This window comes from Terrapene carolina, unplaced genomic scaffold (assembly GCF_002925995.2).
Source record: "Terrapene carolina triunguis isolate 2854851 unplaced genomic scaffold, T_m_triunguis-2.0 Scaffold131, whole genome shotgun sequence".
Classification (NCBI taxonomy): Eukaryota; Metazoa; Chordata; order Testudines; family Emydidae; genus Terrapene; species Terrapene triunguis.
In genome coordinates, this window is record NW_020664482.1 from 14,506,129 (window position 1) to 14,531,171 (window position 25,043).

A 25,043-nucleotide genomic window follows, 5' to 3' on the forward strand; every position below is an offset into this window, starting at 1 on the left:
TAATTAGATAGGCCCAAATCCTGCACTATTGCTGCTTTTCACATGTTAACTTAGCCAGACACAGAAGGATCAGCCAGGTGTAGAGAGATGGTCTGATAATATAGTGCCATTGTGGTGACTCCTACATCACCTCCAGCCATTGTCAGCATATCAGATGCAACAGGGTTGGAGAATCCACACTGTTCAAGTAGACTAGAAATATGGCAATAATAGTTTGCCCTTGTCTAATCTCATGTAACAAATTGCAGTGAGTAAAATCAGCCTTATGAGTAAAAGATGTGCACTGGATGGCCCAGGATATTGTCATTGCTTTTTCTCAACATTACCAGTCTAAATCTAGATCACCAATTTAAATGACAGCCATTTACTGGCTTGGATGAAATGAGTAGAGCAGATTGAAAATGGAAACAAAAACACATACTTGCAAAAAACTTCAAAAATATTAAGTCATGTTCTGCATTCCATATGCTGTGAAATAACCAGTATAACAAGCCCAGGCTCTGTGTGTTCTCTCTGTTTCCCTCTTCTCCCATACCAGCAGCTCTGAGTACTCCCATTGCCTGCCTCCCTCCATTCCAGCAACCCACATTCTGCCCCCCATGCCAGGGGTTCTCTGTGCCCCCTCATTCTCCTCTAATCCTCGTGCCCCTAATCAGATGCCAGTGGCACCATGTATCCCCCATATCTGTTTCAAGTTTTCAGATTTTCACCAAATTCAATGGGGTTCTGGGCACTGATGCCTAGAATATTTCCTGACATTTTGGAACAGATCAGATGCAGAGTTCACAAGTTATTGCATTGCACTGGGACAGAGAAATGCCATCAAATTGAGTGTAGGGCCTCACTTTGCTCAGTCAAAAGGACAACAGTTCTAGAACAGTGATCTCTTCATATATCTTCAGAAGTCAAAGGAAAATTTGAAAACAATTCCTGCCATGAACTAATGAGGGCAATGACTGCGCTGGAGGACGGACATTGTTTTCCTCTGAAAGCAAATTGTGAACTTCAACAACATTTCTCTGATAATAAGGCTGCAAAGCAGAGAAGATACTTCGTTCAGTTGCCTCTTCTTGCTCAACCGCTTGACACATCAGCACTCTGTGGGCAGAGTTTGAACTCTCAGGTTTCCATCATTATTTCAATTATTTAATATTAAGCTCCTAAAAAAGTGGTTTAAGATGACACTAGAGATGGATTCTTCAGGCTGGGAGATCCAAGCACAGTTCTCATGATTGTCCATAGATTTCTGTTCTCAAGCAAGGCACCAGAAATTAAATCTAATGACCATCCTAACTACAGCAAAGTAGCACAAGCACACAGATTTCAGTTTAAAACCAGTAGCTCGCCTAATAAATATGACTAAGCATGCACTTTCAGTTCAAGCTACCTTGTTTTGAATATCCAAACACATAAACTCTTTAGTTTCTTCTGGAGAAAACATGCATAAAATCCCCCAAACTGGGAGAAACACTAGTTGACTACATTTCTGTTTGTCCTGGTAGACCATGTTCGCACAGGAGGTTAAACAAAAGAATACTCCACAGTGGATGGTGCTGAGATACTACAGTGATGAGCAGAATATAAAACCCCAAAATAGGTAGATGGTCCCAAACAATTCTGTCCATGAATGTCACATCATAAAAAAGCCAAAAGATCATGTAATTGCTATACTGGACCCTTTGTTAAATTACATCTGTTCTTCCTTCCACAACAACAGATGCCTTAAGGACTCAGAACCACCCCAGATGAGCAGTGCTCTAGGAACCAGAGCAGCCATGCAAAATATCCTGGATTTAACTGAGCCTGATAGTTAAGTGTCAGCTACTATGGCTCCGCGAAGACACGATTATAAATTGAAATGAGAAGAAGCCAACCAGAGAAGTAAATTAGGAAAAAACTGCATTTCCTTCCACTCCATTGCTCCTTAAAATGTATAATAAAATACTATAATTTAAAAAAATCCTCTTTGGATTCAAAACGTGAATTCTATTGGGCAATATCCCACCAGCCTGAGGCTTTGTGTATTATATTCCATTGTCAATCACTTATACCACCTATAGGGTAACACACTCTATTTGTGAAGCTCCTTCTCTACATAGAAGAGTTTAGGCTTGTCACTTTACATAATGGATCCGCTAATGAAATTTCCTGCACCTCCTTGTCACATCTCTAAATCTTCTCTGTGTGGTGTTCTTCTGCATGGCTTGCCTTACTGCACAGAAGAGAAATGGTTCAGCTGTACTTGGACTTTCTATAACTGTGCAGGTGTGTGGGGGCTTGCCATTTGGCTAACAGACCAGATCCTCAGTTGGTGTAAATTTTCTGATCTCCATTGAAGTTAACTGAGCCACTACAATTACACAAACTGAGGATCTGGCTCAGGGTTTTTACCTGCACTGCACCAGTTTATAACTGAAACAAGATCTTTGCAACCATAAGGGCTAGGGACTTCATTTTGTTATTAAATAAAACCTGACAGGACTTCTAGCAATGTGTTAGAAGAGTGCTGGGAACTGGCTCAAACCAGTGACCGTTCGTGACTTTTTTGACAGGTGAGGCACAGATCACAAAAGAGTTATTTCCACTCCCACACAGTGTATAATTTAGTGGTTATTAAAAGGTTAGTTTATTTCTAGTGATAAGCAACAGGCGGATGTGGGAACAGGAGCTGCTACTCCCTTTGCTACCCAGAGGTGACAGAGCACAAGGTGCTCCCAGGGCTCGGTGGTGGTTCATTGTCCACATGCACAGGGTCCACCCCCAGGGGAGGGGCCCGGAAAGTGCAGGCCCCATTCCCGCCCTCTGCAGCCCAGACTTAACTTCTACAATCCTTCCATGGCCTCACCAAGCACTGGTTACCACAGTAATACCCTTATAAAGTGACTCCTGGGCATGGTAAATTGCCATGGTAGCAAGACAGCTTCTTGAGGCACAATTAGCTATATCAAGATTTGAGCCTCATGCATCAAGCACTACATTCTTCAAACTTTCTTACATTGCATTTCGCTACTGGAGAGAAAGAGCTGTGACATTTAAATCCCATCACAGTTTGTCCTCAAATCTGTATCTATTCAGCAATTAAATAACATAGAATAGGCAAAATTTATTTTGTAGCTGTTGGGAATTCTTGGTTAAGTTGTGCCTCACTTGCCTCAGCTGATGAGTGCCTCTGGCTCAAACTGACCCCTGCTAACAGGCTTTTATGAGATATAGTCTTATGGATATCACATCTAGCATTCAGACTCCTCAGCCTTCCACCAACTAATGAGCAAGCGACGTCTAAAAAACCATGTTCAACTGAAGCAGTTAGGAATCTTTACTGACATGTCCTTAATTCTGAATGTTCATTAATTTTGTTAGAAGACATCATATACAGTCTGAAGCATTATTGGTAGATATTCTTGAAAAGGAGACAAATATGTTGATCATTCTGGGGCTAATCTAAAAAGCATTAAAAATTCACTTCATATTCTTTATTTTAATTATCTAAGTCAACAATGAGTTCTCTTAACTGTGTTTTATAATAAGTTTCTAATTGCATAATAGGAAAAAGAAAATTAAAGCTAAATATTTTATAGTTTCTAATGATAAGATTTCTATGTTATTTCAACACACTTCAGGAATAACTCAGCTAGAACATTATGTTAAAATATAAAAATATATGTCAACAAAAGTTTTCAAATAATCTTAAAATAAAAAACACTTTCATTTTACTTTCCCACATATTTAAATGATGAACCTTGTGCTACAGATATTCTAAACCCTTAAGTGTCATATTCATAACTTGGAAATCCATTTATTAAAAAATGGATTTCCATAAAGATTAGAAATTAATCTAACCCGACTTTTACCCAATATGCTTAACTGCTGGAGGCTATGAAAATTCACCTATCTAGGCCTAATAAAGAAAGTTTTTTTTCAATTTAAATATACTTTGCATTTAATAAGCTTGCATAATAATTTCAACAATATTCCTGAGCTTTTTAAATTACCTGCCTGCTGTGTCCTGGAGACAACTCTGTTCTGTCTTTCATTTTTCAGCAACTGATTTTATTAATATATTTTTTTCTCCCACAAAAGTTCAAAAACTTAAATGCAAGTTTCAAAAGTGATGGAGCTATTTCTGAATGACACCAAATGGAGGCATTGTCTACACTAGAAAAGGTTCCAGTTCCCCAAATGAAATAAGTTATATTGGCAAAAGGACTTTTTGCTGGTATAACTATGTTTACACTGGGGCTTTTGATGGAAAGGGTTTACACTGGGGCTTTTGGTGTGTCAGTTAGGGTGGTGATGGAAACAATGGACTTCCTTTTATACTTCACAAACCATGCAACATTTTTACAGACCTTCTCTCTCTTTCTCCCCCATCATTTTCTTTCTGTCGCTTTGTTTTCTTGATTTCTTCTCATTATTTGGTCTGATTTTAATTTTTCTTATTCCCCCATGGCCTACAGGCTTTAAAATATTGTCTTATTGCTGGGAAACACCCTGCTAAGGTGTTTACCATGGGATGAAAGATTAGACTTAAACTGTTTTTAGGCCAGGTTCTCTTTTGGATCATTGTCTTCAATGCAGCCGTGCTGATTTAACATGAGCTGAGGAGCTAGACCTGTATGTGAAATGTTTTATGAATTAAAGATATAATATATAATAGTCCAGTATAAGTAGACCCTAGACTCTAATTGGACTGTTAACACTCATGACAGCAACTGCCTGAATGGTTGGCCAAGAGGAAGAGGAATGGGAATCAAGGAACCTGACTGATACCCAGTTTCCTCTCTCTCTTCTGTGTTGCCTGTTTGTTAGATTTGTCCCAAAAATCATTACTGCAACTGTGATTAATGGTGGATTTATTGGAAACTGCAAAATGTTGGATGCTTCCGCTTTTAATTGTGCCTAGTGAATACAGACGATTGTCATGCCATTGCTCATGTTAAGGAATGCCTTACTCGATGAGCTGTCCCATTGGTTTCTAAAGGGTTACTCATGGAGTAGGATACTCCTCAGTGAGGAAGGCCGGCAAAAAATCAAGGTCTCAACATCAAAGTATGCTGTGTTTGGGTTACACGCACTGAAAACCATTATCCAGATACTTATTCAGTACAAAATAGCCCATCAGCACAACATGACCACCTATCCTGCCCATATGGAAGAGCCAACACAACCCCAAACAATCAGTTTCACTTTAAATTTAACTGTTAGCTCTTCGCTTTTAAGCTTAATTCAGAGAAAATATTTGTGACGTATCATTTCTCAAACTTACAAGTTACATTTCTTACATTTGTACCTGCCATGAGGCGTTCCCATCCAGCATGCCCCCTTGCAGCCGTTCATGGCTCTGTAGGTATATTGCAGTCAGGGACCCTCAGGTTTTTTCAGTCAATTACTCGGACTAAATTGGTTCAAGACATGTACCCTTTCATGAGGTCTGATTTATTAACTCCTTCTATCTAGTGTAACTCACTTTGGTTAGTTGCCCTAGATCACTCCAGTCTGGGTGCACAGAAGATTTCTAGTCACCTCTTTCAAAACAGGTGTCCTCAGCTCTCCTCCTTGAAGCTGGGCTATAAATTAGCCAGTCCCTCTGTCTCTTCTTAAGCCAGGAGTCCCCAGCTCTCCTTCTTGGAGCTGGGTTGTAAGTAGGTTTGGAAGGATTTGATTTGATTGGTAAATATTGGTAAACATTAATTTCACCACATGCACACAAACCATGAAAAAATATTTCCATCGATACTAACCGAAATTTACAGATAGGCAAAGTAAGAAAAATGCTGCTAGAGAACTTATTAAAGTTTGATTTAAGGACATTTACTCTGTATACTTTGACATGTGATATTGGCAATTTATGTTTAACGGTTATAAAATTTTAACTTTTTGAATCTCAATGTCTACTGCCATTAAATAAGTATTGTCTGCCTCCCATTGTCTGAGCTCCTCATAAATTTCCCACAACTGTGAAAATTTCTATTGATACAAATAAAAAAATGCTGAAAAGTAAACATCAATATTATCCATCAAAATTATTAAAAAAAAATAGAATTCTACCAATCCTAGTTTTAAATTAGCCAGCTGCAGGATTTTAGCCCACTTCTCCCTCAGCTGGCTTCTTTCCCCGCAATTAGCCCTCAGAGGGTTCAGCAGACCAGTGTTCTCCTGCTGGTGTCTGCCCTGCTATAAGGGAGGGGGCAGCATTTATGCTGGTCCCATCCCCCAGTTTATCTCCAACTGGTTGGGTAAGAGGGGAACATTACTCCACCTTCTCCGCAAGGCTCCTGGTCCCAGGCCCTTAAAGACACAGGGATGAGATTTCCTCCCAAGCACTACTTATTCCTGGGACACTTCCTCTTTATCAATATCTCCTAGATCTTTGTGTGTGTGTGTGTGTGTGTGTGTGTGTGTGTGTGTGTGTGTGACCTTTCACAACCTTAATGGGCCACTCCACATGATGGGGGTGGGCTGACCACTAGGCACCACTATCCTGAAGGTAGGCAGACTACCCCATCATAGCCACAGCCCAAACCACATAAAATAAAAAAACATTGGAACTAAAGATGCTGTATCTTTTTGTATGTTACTCATAATAATGCCTCCCCGTCACTGGAGTAACTGTATTAATTGCTTTCTGGAAATAATCTTACCCCATCTCAATGGATACATTTATGATGCATTAAGTACTCAAAAAACAGTTTTCCTGATTTCCATTAGGAATGCTGCCATCAACAATCCCACCAGCTAAGGTATTATAGGGTATAGTCTGCTCACCTTATAAAATATCTGCATGCAAATGGATTTTTAAAATTTTAATACAATTACTCATAATGCTAGACTAATTTGGAAAATACCTTTTGCAAACTTGGAGCCTTAATTTTCTTGACAATTTGTGTAAGAAAATAATCACTGGACAGACAAAGAAGTTTTTCTGTCCAGTTTTATTTCTCATCTGTGGAATATTTTCTTCCTGATCCAAATCCAATTTGTATATAAAAAAACCCAACCTGTATTGATTTTTACAGTTCAAAAATCTAATCAATGCAACCTTATGAATCTGGACTGGCAATGGTAAACATACCAATAGATATTTCATTTCATGGAACCAAAGCTCTGGAAATTGATACCACTGAGAAGCATTAACACATTCACCATTGGGTATAGCTTTGTTTACTAAGCCATGATATTGGTGTAAAACAGAAATACAATTATGCTGTGTCTGACTCACAAGGGGTTTTAACAGCAGAATTTGTCTCTTTCTTCTTTTTTAGATCTAGAGCTGATACAGGTTGACAGGTCAGATAAGACTTGTGGGAAATGTTTTAAAATAAATGAACAGAAGCGTAATCTAATAGCAGGGAAGATTACACTGACACAGGGGTGAGGGGGGAACCCCATAGTGCTCTGTCCAGACTAACTGTTTTATACTGGGCTGCTCAAGTAAATGTATGTGAGGTTTCCTTGTCAAATACTGTCCTTTTTCATAGTTATCTCAATTACTTTGTTTCAGCCTTACATGCTGTAAGCAGAGCAGCTACACAGTGGTCACTAGAGATTCATGCTCTGGCTAACAAGCTCTGTAAACTGCTTCCCAATAATCTGGGAACAACAGGAGGAAATTTCTTTCAGTGCATATAATTTTCTATGTATGGCTTGTTCAATCAGAGTACTAGCGAGGGAGCAGTGCAAAAAAGTGAATTTGAGCCAGTAATGAGTAGGATAGAAGAACTGTTATAGAAACAGGAAGACAAGGCTGCATGGAGGAATTCACTGGTAGAAGGAAAATGCAATACAGGGTTCCTGAGGCGTGAGGCCCATAGATGCAAGATTGAAGCCAGAAGCCGGGTAGACATGAAGGTTGGGGAAAGAAGTGAAACCACCGAGTCAGTGCTGTACCATGACATGCAAATGGGAATCAGTGAAAGACATTATAGATAGTAAAGTTAGTGAGAAATGCGTCCAAGGAGGCCTTGGAAGTTGACCAAGCTGTTAATTAGAAAAAAATTAAAAAGGCAAAGAGCTTATCCATTAGGTAAGTTTGGTAAAGCTGACAGAGATGGGCTTAACTGCTTCTTTAAACCCTGAGAACGGCCATTTCTGGGAACAGGACTGGATCAGGAATTTTCCACAGTTAAGCCCAAAATGGTTCATGGATAATTTGAGAATAGGAAAGTTATTAATTATTATTATTATTATTATTATTGAAAAAGGCTAAATTCAGAGACTACATGATTCCCAATGAATTATTTAATCAGTTCTATCCTTAATACTAAATTAAGAAGAAACATGATTTTAAAGTACTGTTTATACATAGTAGACAACAACTGCAATTCATTCAATTAACCTTAGAATATGGCCTACTAAGAAAAATGACTATGCAAACATTTAACTGACCCAGTAGATGTGCTCTGTGTGTGCAACCTTCATAGATTTATCTGACTGTAGTAACAAAAATACATTTCTACTGCTGTTTACTCCTGCTACCCCTGCGAAGCCAACACTGCTGAGAGGGAGGGCACTATTCCTTATCATACATAATCGAAAGAATTATTTACTAACTTTAATTCAAATGCAACTGTGCAAACCCAAAGGCAGCCCCTGGCCTGCATATGTGCAACTGATGGCTAAGTTTGGACAGGAGATGATGCTGAGAAGTAAAGGACACAGTGGGTATGTCTACACTGCACTCTAAGCCTGGACTCTGGCTCAGGAAAAACCCAACAAATCAGTCCGAGTCAGGCCAGCAAGTACTCAGGACGTGGGTTCTAGGATCCTGTTGGGGGGTTTGTCAGAGCCCGAATTCTGCCATGACTCAGGTGCAGGCCCTGTCATTTTGCAGCAAGGATGCAACTGATGCTGCAGACCCATGCCAAGTGGTCTGTGTAGTGCTGCATAGACGTATTAACACACTGTGAGATGGGTTCAGGAATTGTAAACCCAGGTTTGCAATGTAGAGTGGACACTCAAGCACAGGCTTGGAAACACTGAGTCCACAAGCCTGGGTCCCACAGATCTGGGCTTTGTAGACATATCCAGTGTGACTTTCAGAGCCTAAGTTCAGGGATCTGGGCTGGCAGTTAAAAAAAAAAAAGTATCTTGTTTTGTAAACTGAGCTAATTTAATATGGAAACAAAGAGACGATGTCCACATTGCTATGTTAGAGTCATTTTTCAGGAAGAACTACACTTTGCTTTAACAAGATAGCAACCCTATGAGCTCATGAAATGTATTATTTTATCTCAGCAAAGACATACAGTATATGTGAACACACTCCTGAAACAGCCATAGCTTATGACTTGGTACAAAGCTCCATCAGTCTCCCACCTGATTAAAAAACTTGCAGCCCACTGTACCATTTTTCTGACAACAGCACCCATTCACAGCACAGTTTACTTCTTCTTAGTTTTTTGTACTTTTCGTAGCAAGAACCGCAGTAACTGTCACATGTCACCATCCCTTCTGCAATCACAGAACATTCCTTTAGCTGCTAGAACAATTGTTTACATGGAAAAAATAACTTTAGGAAAGTATTTAACTGTTGTCTGTGAGATAAGTATTTTGCAGATTTTGAATAGTGAATCACTGTGTCCCATTTGGTTCCTCTGTCTCTCCCTTCTCCCTTGCACATGCTTCTCTGCCACCCACTCCATTCTTCTCAGCCCCCCTGCTTCCTGATACTCTTCTCTGCAGGCATTGTTTTGTTGAATTTCTTTCTCTCCTGGACATGCTGACCAACCACATGATACCTAAAGGCAGCTTGTCTCTCCTCTCTGTTTCCTCTTAGCAGTAGTTGCTGCAATCAAGAGGCTGAGTGCCTGTAGAAATAGCTGGAAACAAGGATGAGCCAAGCAGTGTGTGGACTGACAGCTTTCTGAAGACCATCAGAATGTGGTCCTTGGACCACAGTGTGGGAACTTCTGCTTTATACCATGATGATCTGTTCATTTAAATAGCCAAGATTTCAAAGCCATGGGACTAGGGCATGCATGAATGTCTGTTGCACAATGGGATAATGTACATGGAGTCTTTGATCCATCTCCAGTAAAATGTATTTTCAATTACTATAATATTTCACTTATTTTGGTTTGCATTTTTAAAAGAATTACTAGGTCTACATTTTTAAGCAAAAATCTTTATTGTGAACTAGAGCCAGGAATTCTACTGTTTGCATTGTCACCCCTGGGATTAGCTAACTAATCAACAAGCCATATAAAGCAATATGCAGGAGAAACATGCATGGAGCTTGCATCATTTAACCTTCTAATAGACAGTAGTTTTCTATTTTCAGAGACAAATTAACCTTTGTGGAATATTTCCCTGTGTAGCCTATTGTAGCCTATATTTTCATGATAGCTTTTTAAATTTATCATGCCACTACAATAAAATATTTTAAAAAGTACTATTCTAGAGGGATTTGTGCAACACAATTTTAGTCAGCAGATCCTAAAGGAGAATATTATAACTTTGATACCACAATGTATTAAGGAAAATTAAAACATAGCATAAAAGGGACTTTATGCCTTCAAGTGCACAGCATGGTTTAGAAACTAATTTCCGAAGGAAATACAAAATTTAAGCATGCTGATTGAACTATAAACTTGCCTCTTATAAACAATCAACTTGCACTGAATTGTAAAGTAAATGTTTCAATAAAATGTGTTTGTACTTCCTTAGTCTAGCCAAATTTTAATGCTATTTGTTCATAAAACAAAAATTCCCTTTATTGGATTCTGACTAGGAGAAAAAACCCTTTGAATGCAAGGGACGTCATTTTGAGTCACTAGCTTTTATGAAGGACATTTTCAGTCAGAACAAAAATAATCGAAGCATGTGGTTGTTGTCGAGGTCAGAGGAGGCTGAAAATGACGATGACGAGGAAGGCCCGATTGAAAAGAATGCTGCATTTGTCTGGACACTACCGAAACAGCAAGCTCCTGCCAGAGATCTAAACTAAGTGAACAAGCCCCTCCAAACTCAGAGGTTTTTGCTTAAATGCTCAGGCCCTGTGTGAATTTGGAGGGGCTGGCTCGTGGGGGGGGGGGGGGGGGGGGGGGGGGGGGGAGGGTTACAATAAGTCATTTTTTGCTGAGATATTACTTTGCACTCTGTTGAGATCATGATGAAAAGCAAGTCAGGACATTTTAATAACTGGCAGCTGGACGGTCTGAGTGTTGGGGGTTATAACAACTATAGGCCTGAGTCTATTTTCTTGGTAATGCTGCCATAGTATGATGCACAGCTGCTTCCATGAATGCTTCCTGAGCTGCTCAGGATACAAGCCCTACTCCTGGTATTAGGATGCAAGTGCTCATAGCTCCCAGCTGCAGTTTTCAGGAAGATGCTCATCACCTCTTTGGTGTTGTGCAGTATGAGGGTGAACCAACCCCCAGGCCTGTCCAAATGCCAGGGGTCAGAGGGCCACCTATTAATTCACACTGAACTGTAAGTATACAGTGCCCTTTTCATACCTAGCCTATGCTGTGCATTACGGTGCCCTTATCAGGCCTGCCATGGGCAGGATCACAACTAGAACAGGTACAGAATATGAAGCGTCAATGCTGCTTCCCTACACTGTCCTGCCAACAGACCTCCTCCATGATCTGGAAAGACCATTCTCCAGGTGACAAGAAGTTAATTGAGCCTCAGTGGCCATTCACTCTTGGTCCTGTCAGCTTGGCCTGCCAATAAGGGTGGTAATTACTGGCAACTGTAAAACAGTTACCAGGCTATTACATAATAAACTGAATCCAACATCTCACCTCACAAATACTCAGCAGCGGTCTGAGAGTAAGGACTTTCATCCTTCAAAGTTGAGTTGGAATTGATCCTGTGAACTGAGAGGTGAAAGGTTCTGTATCTCATTAGTAATTCCCTCAGCCATCTAGGCTCTTTGGAGGTTCTTTTTCTTTACATTTTCTGAAGTATTTTAATGTTGGGAAAAGGCACCAGAGTGACACCACTTTGGTTCCTCCTGGTCTGGTTTCAGCACCCAGTGGATTATTAATTATTATTATTATTGATTACAGTGTTTCTTGCTGCCCTAATTTCTCACATTTTATATTCTCCAGTGATTGAATTAAGCATTCCATTCTTTTACTGCTACTAATTATTTTAAAAGGAATCTCATTCACAAGATGGCATTTTGCAAACTCTTACAATTCTACAGGAAACACAGATCAAGCTGGTCACATAGTTTGCACTTTTCAATGAAATATATAGTGGTAAGAAGAGCTTTTCTACAATGTCAAACAATGTGCAACAGGGGAAACTTCAATCATCCTTTTAATTTGCAGTGCAGTAATAGACCAACTCCCCACAAATTAAAGAGGACAGTTAGACAAAATTAAGAATGCCAATCTTCCCTACAAAGCAATGATCGTAACATAATTAAAAAGATCCTTAGATTTGCTAAAAATAGGAAATACTATAAAAATGCGGAATGAAAAAGAACAAAAGAGAAAGGCTATAGAAAATATGTGACAGTTTACGTCATGTACTGAAAGATGTTTCAAGGGTATTTTCACTACTGAGTGTTGTTTTGAGTGAATACCCTTGTCCTTGGCAAATCAGAATGACTGACACCCATAATTTGTAATTTCCTAAATTTGAAGAGTTTTTTGATTGCTCTGTAATGGTTTTACCTAAGTATTTTTTTTCAAGTTGCAATTTTTGCTGTTTAATTTTGAAATCAATTTGAGATGTCTTAAGCTATATTAATATGCTGTATTATGCCTTCACTCATTTTCCTTTGAAGCACTTATTTTAAAAATGTGTATTTCTAATTATTTTTAAATTACTCTACTTTGCACATTACAATTTACGATTACAACATTTTGTATTTTTTCAAAGAACTTCAGTTTTAAAGATGCTCTGTGTTTCAAAAGATAGAAAAAAAAATGGTGTCAATCTGTTTTTACTCTTTGTGAAATTGTCACTAATTTTGCTGGTGCAGAGCTGAACCAAAACAGATATGCTAAATATATAACATCTACTTATAATCACTTTGGGACATATGCACACATGAAAAAGAACAGCCATTATCATCTTACTAATCGTACTGGGCCATATCCATTGGTGTAAATCTGGAGTAATGCCAATGGATTCAGTGGAATTACACCAGGTGTACTGGAATATCTGGCCAGTTTTCACCCATGAATGTGATCTAGAGGAATAAATATGGGACTGGGCATTTGTGAATGCACAAAATGTATTCTATCTTCCATTTTCTCCCCATGTCCTCATTTTCTATCCCTTTGTCTCAAGGTCCCATGTTACAGGCCCCTTAGTCTCAAGGTCCCATGTTACATCTACATTCCCCCAGACACAGAACTAGATGAGTATCTCTTCATAGACTGTCGATGCTGCTACTTCATTCAGCCAGAATGCTGAGTGATGTGAAGAACTGCCTCTATCTGGGTATAAGCATCTGGTCCCAAAGCACTCAGCAGAAAGATTCCCATTGACTTCAAAGAACTTTGGATCAGACTCTGTACATGAAGACCTAAAACTACAGTTAAAACAATTAGAGAGAAAAAAGTCAGTTATTGTGGAGTTTGTTGGTGACATTAAAAATAATCCATTAATAGGACTAGAATCAGTGTAGGTGTGCTATATAAGAGCTAGTTATCATTATTAGCAGTAATAATAATAATTATTATTATTTTGCCAAGTGTGCAGTTCAACACCTCTATACCACACAGGTCAGGTGAGCCATATGGTGGGGAGCTGAACACAATGGAATTTAACACATATCCACAATTGGATAAGGATTCAATATGGTGTACAGCTGCTGAGCCATTGAAAGGGCCAAGAATGGCTCTTTTCAGGAAAGGAGTTTTTCACAAAAACTAGTTTATAATGCATTTGACCATAAAGAGAATATCACTTTCCTGCTTTATGTTCACATCCCTTAGGATAAGGAGAAGATTAAATGAGAAATGGATGTCTCTGGTGCATATGAGCTGTCAGATGGCTAAGTAATTTATGACTACAAGGAAGGTAAAGCCTGTATCTCTGACTTCTTCAGAGGTCTCCACTCTTGAGGTTGCCAAAGGACCAATAAACAAAGAGAAAACCCAGGGAAAAAAATGAAAGAACAAAGGAAGAAAAACTCATAGTGTGGAGAGAATTATGAACATAAAACACTCAAATTTATATTCTGAGTAATGTTACAGGGCTTTAATTTTCATTGTTTTACATCAAAGAATTATCTGCTTTTCAAAAAATTAGCTTACAAGACTAATGAGAAAAAATACTAGCTTTTTTTATGACCATTGGATAAGGTCATTAGGATGCTATGAGGAACAGTTACTTACCCTACGGTAACGGTGGCTCTTCGAGATGTTGTGATCAGTGCAGATACACAGTAGGTGCTCATATATCTCATGTGTGTGAGACTGATTGTTTTTAAATAGCAGTATCTGCTATGTCCACACGTGCACCTGTGCTTCCTCGTGCTCCTGTGTGAGGGCATAAAAGGTGGAGTGATCATGACCCAATCCCATTTCCCTTGAAATTCTTTAAAGCCCCTGGTTGCTGAAGACTTGAAAAGTGGGGATGGAGAGCAGGCTGTGGAATCCACACTGACTAACAACATGTGGTTCTTGAGGAACCACAGTACTAGGGGGTAAGTAATCATTCTTTCTTCTTCGAGTATGTGTCAGCCACTGTAGGCGACTAGCAAGGAGTATTGTCTTGGGATGATAGGAGTGAGGAGTTTCAACTGCATCAGTCAAACAGTGATTGAAGTGCTGCTCTCTCACACTTGGCATCTGACCTGGCAATACATAGTGTTTGACAAAAGTCACTTGGTTACACCATGTAAACACCTTACTGATTTCTGATACTGGCACATTCCTGAAGCAGATTGTGGAAGTTGCTTGTGCTGCGGTGGTGTGAGCCATGATGTTCAGGGGGAAGGGTATGCCATAACAGCTGATAACATAGTGAGATACATTTTGTTATCCATTTGAATATTCTTTGTGAAGAGATGGCTTGAACTTTAAAACACCAGGCTTTTGCTAGAAATAGATGGGGCAATAGTCTGAATGGTTTAGCCATTCCAATATAATAAAAAAAAATCCTGGCTACATCTAATGTGTGCAGTTTCTTTTATCCTAGTGCTAAGTGTGGCTCCAGAAAGTAGACAGAGAGATTGACTGACCGGTTTAGAGGAAAATCTGAGACACTTTAGCAATGAACTTTGAGTGAGGTTATAGCACCACCTTGTCCCTATGAAATGTTCCACAGGGGTTCAGCCATTAATATTGATGATCACTCACTTTCCTGGCTTAAGTGATAGTCACTAGTAAGACTATCTATACAGTGAGGAAATGCAGGGAGCATTCTGAGAGAGGTTTGAATACATGCTCCGTAAACCTCTGGAGGACTAAATTAAGGTCCCATGCAGGAGTAGATTCTCTGACAGGTGGGTAAGTTGGTAATAATACTTTGAGAAATTCGATAATGTGAGCTGAGAAAAGACCAAGCACGACTGTAAAGGCAGATGACAAGCTGAGATCACCATAAGCTGGACTTTAACAGAGCTGAATGACAGGCTGGCCTGTATTAAGTGCAATTAAATTGTCAAGGATCTTCACTACTGAGACCTGGGTTGGGAGCAGACGATGTTGGGCTGCCATGTCAAGAACCTATTCCATTTAGATGAATACATCCTTCTGGTAGATATTGCCCTGGTATGTATCAGGATTTCCTGGACCCACAGTGAGCAGTCTCTGTCTGTGGTACTTAAATAGACAACAGTCACACTGTCAGATGCAGTGCCTCTGGGTCTGGATGAAGTACTTGGCTGTGGTGCTGTGTGATCAGGTCTGGGAGGTCTGGGAGCTGGATCAGAGTCTGAATGGACATCTGTAACAGGCCTATCAACCAAAATGGTTATAGCCAGTTGGATGCTATAAGAATGATCATGGCTTAGTCTCTTTTGATCATGGACATTACTCTGTAAATCAGAGGAATCAATGGAAAAGAGTAAAGGAAGACTTGGCTCCACTAAAGGATGACAGCATCCAGGAACTATTCTGGACTCAGGCCTGCTCAGGAGCAAGAGTTCTGACACGCTTAGCATTTCCTTGGTGGCATTCAAGTCTATTATGGGTGATACCCAATGAGAGACTATCAGGCATATGATGGGCCTATGTAAGGACCATTTGTGATAGGCCATGAATTGCCTGCTCAGAAAGTTTGCTATGCTGCTGCTGACTCCCAGGAGATGAAAGCCACCAGGGTTACCCTGTTCTAATGGCTTCAAGCCCAGCCCATAATTTGATGGCATTTAGGCAGAGGGGTCAGAAGCTGGTGCCCCCTTGTTTGTTTAAGAAGCACATAGCTGTTGTGTTATCGGTGAAGATTTGCAGCACTGAGTTTTGGAGGCAGGAACATCATACAGACCAGTCTGATGGCTCTGAGCTCCTGGATGTTAATATGTAACCCCAGATCATCTGGGGAACCAATTTCCTTGAATTTGTAGGTTGTCCAAATGAGCTACCCAGACTATCCCTGATGCATCTGTGATTAGTGTCTTTGTTTGAGAGGGGAAAGAAAATGGCGTGTTCCAGGCACCGAAGAAGCTCTGCAATAACATTCTGTCAGGGAAACCTTCTTGTCTGGCCAATGTCATGTAGAAGAATAGATTGATCTGAGCCAGAGTTGAAGGGGCTGCAGGTGAAGTCCTTTCAATCTATTTAAAAATAATTTTACATAACATGTTTATAGGTTAAAAGAACCTTTCGCCCACTTTGGACAACAAAGTGTTAATCCAGGCAAAGGTTCAACATAACATTTTTTATGAGTAAAATGTAAAAACACCCCATTTTCCCATGGACTAACTCAGTGCTCCCCAGATGGTAAAATGAGCTTGGAAACACATACAGATCACTGCACTTTTGATCTCAAATTAGTTGTAGGCACCTGCATTGTAATCCAGAATCACTGTACATAGTACGTACCATTAAAAATATCAGCCCAGTGTACTGAACCAAAACAAATGGAAGTTTCTCTACCATTTCTACAGTTGCCCATTTTGACCCAGTGTTACTCCCAATCCTTTAACATTATGGAAAATGGAGCTCCTCATAGGGAATGTGGGAAAAAGAAGCAAAGGAGGAAGTTCAGAAAAGGTTTTTGAAAATTAGTAGTCGAATTAGAGACATTTAGCCACTGGCCCAAAGAGGTATCAGGATGGAATCAGCTAGTAGAAACAAAGCCTCACCCCAGGACATTTTAAAAACATATAGTTGACCAAATACTCATTCAACTCTTATGTACTTCTATGCATTTGCTCTCCCACCATTACTGTATAAATATACATTTCCCTCTTTATTACCAGCCTCCTCTTCTCACTCTATTCATTCAGTCATGACAGAGTTCAGTGTTGGTTATATCCATGGGCCCATTTCAGCAAACATTTACTCCCAGGAGTCACCTTACTCCTGAACATAGTCCTGCGGAAGACAAAAGTACACTGTCTTCATTGTAACTGCCACCCGGGGAGCAATCATACACCGCAGAGTAACTATCTACATGACTGGACCAAACAAACGTAGAACAAAATTAAGTGAGAAATAACAAAGACTATGTTGTAAAGAGCAACAAAGAGTCCTGTGGCACCTTACAGACTAACAGATGTATTGGAGCATAAGCTTTCGTGGGTGAATACCCACTTTGTCAGACGAAAGCCCCATGAAAGCTTATGCTCCAATACATCTGTTAGTCTATAAGGTGCCACAGGACTTTTTGTTGCTTTTTACAGATCCAGATTAACACTGCTACCCTTCTGATATGTTGTAAAAAACACCCCTAAGGTGACAGAGGTTAAGGTTGTACGTGCAATCTTAATTATGTCTTTTCTTGACTTTTGAATGTGAAGCTTACAGTTTGAGTCCTCTCAGAGTAGTTTTTTGGATGAAGTAATAGCTGTATATAACCATAGCACTTTTACGGTAGTTATGCTTTCAAAAGGTCTTGCCAAACAATAACAACTTGAAGGGATTCTGTTCCTGTAAACACTGGTTTGTGGCATTGCTATATAAATCAATCAGGAGAATCGGGTTGATTAGAGAAAGAACAACTTTTTACAGTTATTTTCATAATCAGCAATGATGGAAAAAGGTCTACCAAAAATATATTCCAGTTCTGCAGGGGGGCGGGGAGTTTGCTTAAGTGTGGGAGTATATTTGGTTCGATTGTTTTGTTTTTATAAGATTCTACTGGCAGCACTTAACAAGTTTCTTCCATTTTGAAAGAGACTACTGGCTCAGGTGGTACTCTCCATTCTCTCTCAAACCAGCAGAAACTTTTTAAGTATGATCACACTCAAGTTTTTAGTAAAGATGGATTCTGCCTTTACAGCATTCCAGCTAGAAATAAGTAAATGTACCTTTAGCAGTAAAGTATGCCTTTCAGTACTGTGATTGAAAACACTTTCCATCCTAACACATACCACTGGTTCCATATAAATATATATCTCTGATTTGGAAAACAATTTTAAAGCTTTCAAATGCTAGCATACAGGGCCAGATCATCTCCCACCTATACCTATGGAGGAGGGCTCAGGGAAGGGAAATCTTTCATCTATCAGGAAAAAGCATAATGAAATCCAATAGTTGGAGGCTTAACCTAGACAAATTCACAATAGAAATAAGGGGCACATTTTTAACAGGAAGGATAATTAATGATGGGAGCTACTTACTTACCAACAGATGTGGTAGTTTATCCATCATTTATAGTCTAAGTCAAAACTGGATAACTTTCTAAAAGCTCAAACAGAAATTACTGAGGCTATGGCTACACTACAGAGCCTACAGCGGCACAGCTATAGCACTGCTAATGCAGACACTCTGATGGGAGAGAGCTCTCCCAGCCACTTACTTACTCCAGTCCCCGCAAGCAGTAGTAGTTATGTTGGTGGGAGAAATTCTTCCGCCGACACTCGGGTGCTTAGGTTGGCGTAACTTACGCTGCTCAGGGGGGTGGCTTATTCACACCCCTGAGCAACGTAAGTTACACCGTAGTAACTGGAGGTGTATCCATAGCCTACGTTAGGTTCTTTGGCCTGAGTTATACAAGAGGTCAGACTACATGATCGTAACAGTCACTCCTGGCCTTAAAATCTATTACTCTATGAATTATTCCATTAGATCTCAGATCTTGCCTCCAAATTTGGCAGATCCTGAAGGATGTGCACAGGTGTCAGGGGATTCACACTTGTGCCTCTGATCCCCTTCATCCTTGCTGATGGCTGCCTTCATGGTGCCCAGAGGGACAGTTCTGTATCATCTTTTCTGAAGAAGCTCTTTAGAGCTTGAGGGGCTATGTCCCCCTAGTGCTCCCTCCCTTGGCGTAGACCCCAAACTCATGGACCTGTGCAAGATCCAGAGGAGATTGATGGGGGGTACTGCAGAAGTGGCTGAGCCCCAGTTCTGATGGGACAGGGAGAGCCAATATTAGGGAAGCAATTTAGATTTGCTACTGCTGTCAGTTATGGTACAACAAGGGGTTTTAATTTTCTATTTAGAAGAAAAGTATGACAACTGAAAAGTAATTGCTTACGGCATTTTGCAAATGTTTGATATTTGCTATGCAATACAGGAATTGCTGAAAGAGCTCACTGCAGGTACCATATTGTAGTCAAATTACAAATATAATTTCCACACTACTGATAGAGATTATCTTGCCTCTTTGACTTGAAATACAAAGAGATTCTAGGAAAAATGAAAGTGTCCGAAGCTGCCTGATTTATTGCTAGTAAGGGCTTACAAGGCTTTCACGGCTTCCTGAATGTAGATGAGTGGTATGTTGTTTACCCTTTCCAACCCACCCATTCTAAAGAAATTCATGATTTCTTCTAACCACTAGCCTCATGTAAAGGCTCTTTTACTCTGACCCTGTTAATTTCCACTTCTGATGTTTTCCTTTCTCACTAAAATCAAGCTTTGATCCTAGTATGCACAATAAGTATTGATCCCAGGAAGAAAGTCTCCACCAGTGAGCCAATGTCTACCCTTCAATCTAATGTTCATTGTGCTGTCACACCAATCCAGGTTCTGGTTTAATGGCTATAAAGAGAGATGCATCTAAGAGGAGAGATCAGTAATGCTCAGCTATAAAGACAGATTCACGTGGGTGATCATACAAGTATTCTTTCTTGGCAAGTCAGGAGAAGGTAGAAATGGAAAGAGGTATTTTCCTTATTGATTAATGGAAGCAAGTAAGAAAGAAAAATAGATTAGCTTGCAAAATAGGGTCTACCATATTCCCTTGCTAAATGCCCAATTGCCCAAGCCATAAGTCCCATTGACACTATAGACATTAATTCTTTGGGAGATTCTGTGCAAAGGTGCTACAGTGAGCCCACATAACAAATCAGAATTCTTTTGCACATTTTGTGGGAAACAAATTCAGTACATACACAACAGTGAATTTCCCCTTCAAAATACTTGCCAAATCTCTACTTTCCCAATGTGAAATAATGGCCAGCTGTAGCGGGGTGGCTACCCCGCTCCTGCCTGAGGGGTTTAAAACAGCCCTGGCAGAGGGCTGGGGCAAAGGGAAAAGCTACTGGGCTGATTGGGGAAGTAGCCAATCAGGCCCCAGCTGGCCCTATATAAGAGGCTGGGAGCCAGGCAGCTCAGTAGTCTCTCTCTGCCTTCAGAGAGAGCAGGGCTTGGCTGCAGGGAGCTAGACAGGGTACCTGTAGTGGAGCAGGGCTGGGGAGCTCCAGCCCGGATAGCCCCAGGCTGCGGCCTAGTATTAGGCCAAGGGGTACTGGGGGTTGCAGAGGGCAGCCCAGGGCTAGGCCAAGGCAGCTGGTCCAAACCCCCCTTGCCAGTGATGAGTGGCCGATACTGCAGTCTGCCCCAGGGAGCGGGGGGCTAGTTGGTGACTGGCAGTGGCCTAGTGCTGAGGCAAGGTGGGGATAGTGGGTGCGGTTCCCCTGGGAGGGGAGACCTAGCGTGTGGGTATTGCCAGGGGGCAGCACCCAGAGCAAGGGGCACCGGGGTCCTGGGAGGGACACGGGGGCCAGTGCAGAGGACAAGGTGGATCACCGGCCTGCAGAGGGCGCTCCAGAGGCTGGTGAGCTAATTCCCTGGACGACCAGCAGGAGGCGCCGCAGGGGTGAGTCTGGACATCTACACCAGCTCTAAGTTGTAGAAGCTAAAAGTTTTTTCACTAATTATTTTTAAATTATGAAGCAAACTGTTCTGTTTTGGGGTTTGTTTGTTTTTGGCTGACTCCTTTGTGTGATACCTTTATAGCGGAAAACTCAATATACCAGGCTGGTCAAACTTACAAAAGGGACTTGTCCTGCATACAGTGGTCCCAGCATCAAGGAATACAATAGTGAGCGTTACATGACCTTTGCACCCTGCCCTGTGTGCAGTTCAGCTTGACTCAGGATCTGGCCCACTCTCTCTACTGACAAGGAACCAGTTTCCTGGCAACAGTAATCACATGCAGTCACAGAACCAGCTCCTCTTATTATCTGTTTTTATTAATGGACATACTAGTATATTACTTTAGGGAACATTTTCAGCATATAATGAGACACTTATAATGAAAATGTGGGCATTAGGGTTTTCATATTATTGAAAGCCAATAGACGGAACTCTTATCAACGGAAGTATCATATCTGATGGGCTCATAATGAGATGAGATGTATTATTAATCCCATGGCATGGACTGAATGCTGAAGAGTCTTTAGAACAACCATTCACTGACCGTTCAGAATTATGGGAAGTTCAGTATATTGCTGCTTATAAATGTTCCCACAGTTTGGGCACTATAGTCCCAGTTCATCAGAACACTTAAGCATGTGCTTAACTAATGAATTCAATGTGACTTAAGCATATGCTTAATTGCTTTGCTGAACGGAGGCTTCTAGCTAGTGATACATTTACAGAGAAAACACTAGGAGGTCTTTTCCCATATGTACCTGTACTTAACTGTCACTAATGTTATCTGTGCATTTGGAAGGAAGAAATAGGGTCCAATTCTGCATGCTTGGCTCCAGTGGGATTGGAAGGTCTATGGCAACTCCCTGGAAATGATAAGAACCTTGCAAGCTTGGACCATTAGATGTACTGCAAAGTATTCAGAAAAATCTATCATTCGGATCTAGTTTGTGTTATGGCGAGAGAGAGACAGAGGACAGCTAATGCTATAATCATCGACTGAGCCTCATAAGCTGTGAGCAAAAAATAAAGTGACAAAGACATGCACCTTGGAAACAACATGATCTATTACAGGAATAAAATGCTAAATAGTTTCTTGTCCCGAGCACAGTCAGTTCTTTTAAAAGTACATAGTGAGATCATCTCTACACTTAAACAAATTGAATGGGATTAAACCTCGATGGTCCTTTAAGTAAGAAGTTAGTTGTTATCCCAGCACAGTAGATGGGAATTTATTTTTCTTTTAGAATTTATTTTTGCCAGAGGCTGCTGTTGCTCATGGTTTACTGGGTGTAGGCAGCGTTCTTCCATTCATCCCAGGACTGTTGATACCTTCGTGGTCTCCTTTGCTGCTGTGGATTATTACCATGCATTGAAGACCTGATCCTGAAAGGTGCTGAGCACTCTTAACTCCAACTGAAGGCAAAGGCATTCAGACCCTCACAGGGCTAGTGCCCTAGCTGTTATACAGTCATGAAATCACAATGCTTGTCATAGGAAAAAAACCTAATTATCTTTGCAACACATCAACATGAAAACCAGGAGCTGCCAAAATAATGTCCATATTCACGTCCCACAAAGTTCCATATTGGATTGTTTTTTTTTTTTATTAACACTGGTGTAGTTATATTTCCTAACAGAAGCTGAATAGAAAACACAAGAAATTCAGAGTCTTTATTTAAAAAAGAATTTTTTTAAACTGTACCTGTTGAGCAGTCTGAACCTGTCCACTTAGGCTCACAGCTACAGACACCAGTATCCACAAGGAAAGTCCCATGGCCTGAACATTGCTCTTGACATACAGGAAGAGATGTCTCACAGTTTACTCCTCCCCAGCCTGCAGAGCAGTGACATTCCCCTTGAACACAGACACCATGGCCAGAGCACATAGGATCTAAACAATCCTCTGGAGAGAAATAAATAAAATATTTAGTGAACACCACTGACACTTTTACATTGATTTTCTAATATACAACATAAATGGTTGTTTTAAATAGGCAATAAAATGGCTCTTGTGCAAACATTTTGTTCAAGCAGAGCAATATTAACAGATACCGAGGAAACAAAACTATACTAAAGTGCTATAAAAGGCCAAATCCTGGAACTTTTACTCACATGAGTTTAAACTCCTCACTTTAGTAGTCTTTACTCAGGCTCATTAGACTTGAATATGCAGGAAATTAAGAAGTTAAGGTTACCACTTCACCTTTATTTAACTCAATTAATTACATTTATAGTTTAAACTACTCTGTGTATGTTACACAAGATGATGAACAACAGTGAATCTTTTATGATACTCGGGCACATCAGTGTGTGCATATAACCAAGTGACAGCCTTTGTCCACATTTCCTTTAAGTCACAGCCAGAAATATGCATAGACATTTTTTTCGCTCTCTAAAATGAGAAGCCAATGCAATCTTCATGCAACAATAGAGACCTCCAGAGATCATTATGGCTTCACCTGTCAGGTCCATTTTTATATGGACAATCTGTTAAAATGCAGATTATTTGCCTGATAGATGTAATGACCCAGCCCAGCCATATTGGTATTTCAGTAATAGACCTGGGCACAGAGTGGGGAGAGAGATTCATAGATTCTAGGACTGGAAGGGACCTCGAGAGGTCATCGAGTCCAGTCCCCTGCCCGCATGGCAGGACCAAATACTGTCTAGACCATCCCTGATAGACATTTATCTAACCTACTCTTAAATATCTCCAGAGATGGAGATTCCACAACCTCCCTAGGCAATTTATTCCAGTGTTTAAATTGCCTAGGGAGGTTGTGGAATCTCCATCTCTGGAGATATTTAAGAGTAGGTTAGATAAATGTCTATCAGGGATGGTCTAGACAGTATTTGGTCCTGCCATGCGGGCAGGGGACTGGACTCGATGACCTCTCGCGGTCCCTTCCAGTCCTAGAATCTATGAATCTCTCTCTCCCCACTCTGTGCCCAGGTCCATTACTGAAATACCAATATGGCTGGGCTGGGTCATTACATCTATCAGGCAAATAATCTGCATTTTAACAGATTGTTTAATACTACCTAACATTCTTGGAATATTGCTTAGTGTTTATCATTTGGTATGTTTGCACCATATTTTGTTTCCTTTTGGAAAAGAAAAGTTTTATTCTTACAAATATCTGTGGAAAGTAAATTTTGGCTTTGCAACCAAGAATCTGTACCTGAAACAATGTCACCTGGCCATCCACCAATCTTGAATAATGAATCCTTGACTAAATACTCACTATGAAGAGCTCACATGTTCACAAAATATATACACTGGGCAATTGCAGATAATAACCAGATTCATACAAATCATAATCACCGATGAACAATTTGCAAACAGACAAAAGGGCTAAATTTGTTCTAAATTTGGACTAAATTGTTCCTTAAGAACTGAGCAAGCTCTAGTGAATAATTTTAATTTAGGTGTTAATTACTCCTGTGGAGCCTTTATAGACTTTTGTACAAACCCAGCACTTCCTTATCATGGAAACTTTTAAACAGGCCCCGTAGTTTAACCTCCACCCAGACTCCAGCCTGAATAACTCAGCTGGCTGATGAGAAACTCTGCAGGGATGTAGGAAACAGCAATTCTGAGGAACAGCCCAGGTTATGGAGTAGGGACAATACACTCCAAGGCAGCTATTCTGTAATCTCCAAATCCTTTGTTCTTCCTCTCTGCAGAGACAGTGGGAGGACTGGAGGATCCTTGTCGTGGCGAATTATTTATCACCCGTCAGGAGCTACGCAATATGGGGAATGCAGATTCCATGTACAAGTTTGTGGATTCCTACACACGTCAGGAGCTACACAATATGGGGGATGCAGATTCCATGTACAAGTTTGTGGATTCCT

General features: G+C 40.4%; 1 protein-coding gene across 1 annotated transcript in view; it reads right to left on the minus strand.

Annotated features, from left to right (window-relative positions):
- Nucleotides 1–25,043, minus strand: part of TENM1 (teneurin transmembrane protein 1) — a 383,458-nt gene that overhangs the window by 139,129 nt on the left and 219,286 nt on the right. The window contains exon 10 of the mRNA XM_029911855.1: nt 22,888–23,088. Coding sequence (XP_029767715.1) covers nt 22,888–23,088 — 201 coding nt within the window. The remainder of the gene's footprint in view (nt 1–22,887; nt 23,089–25,043) is intronic.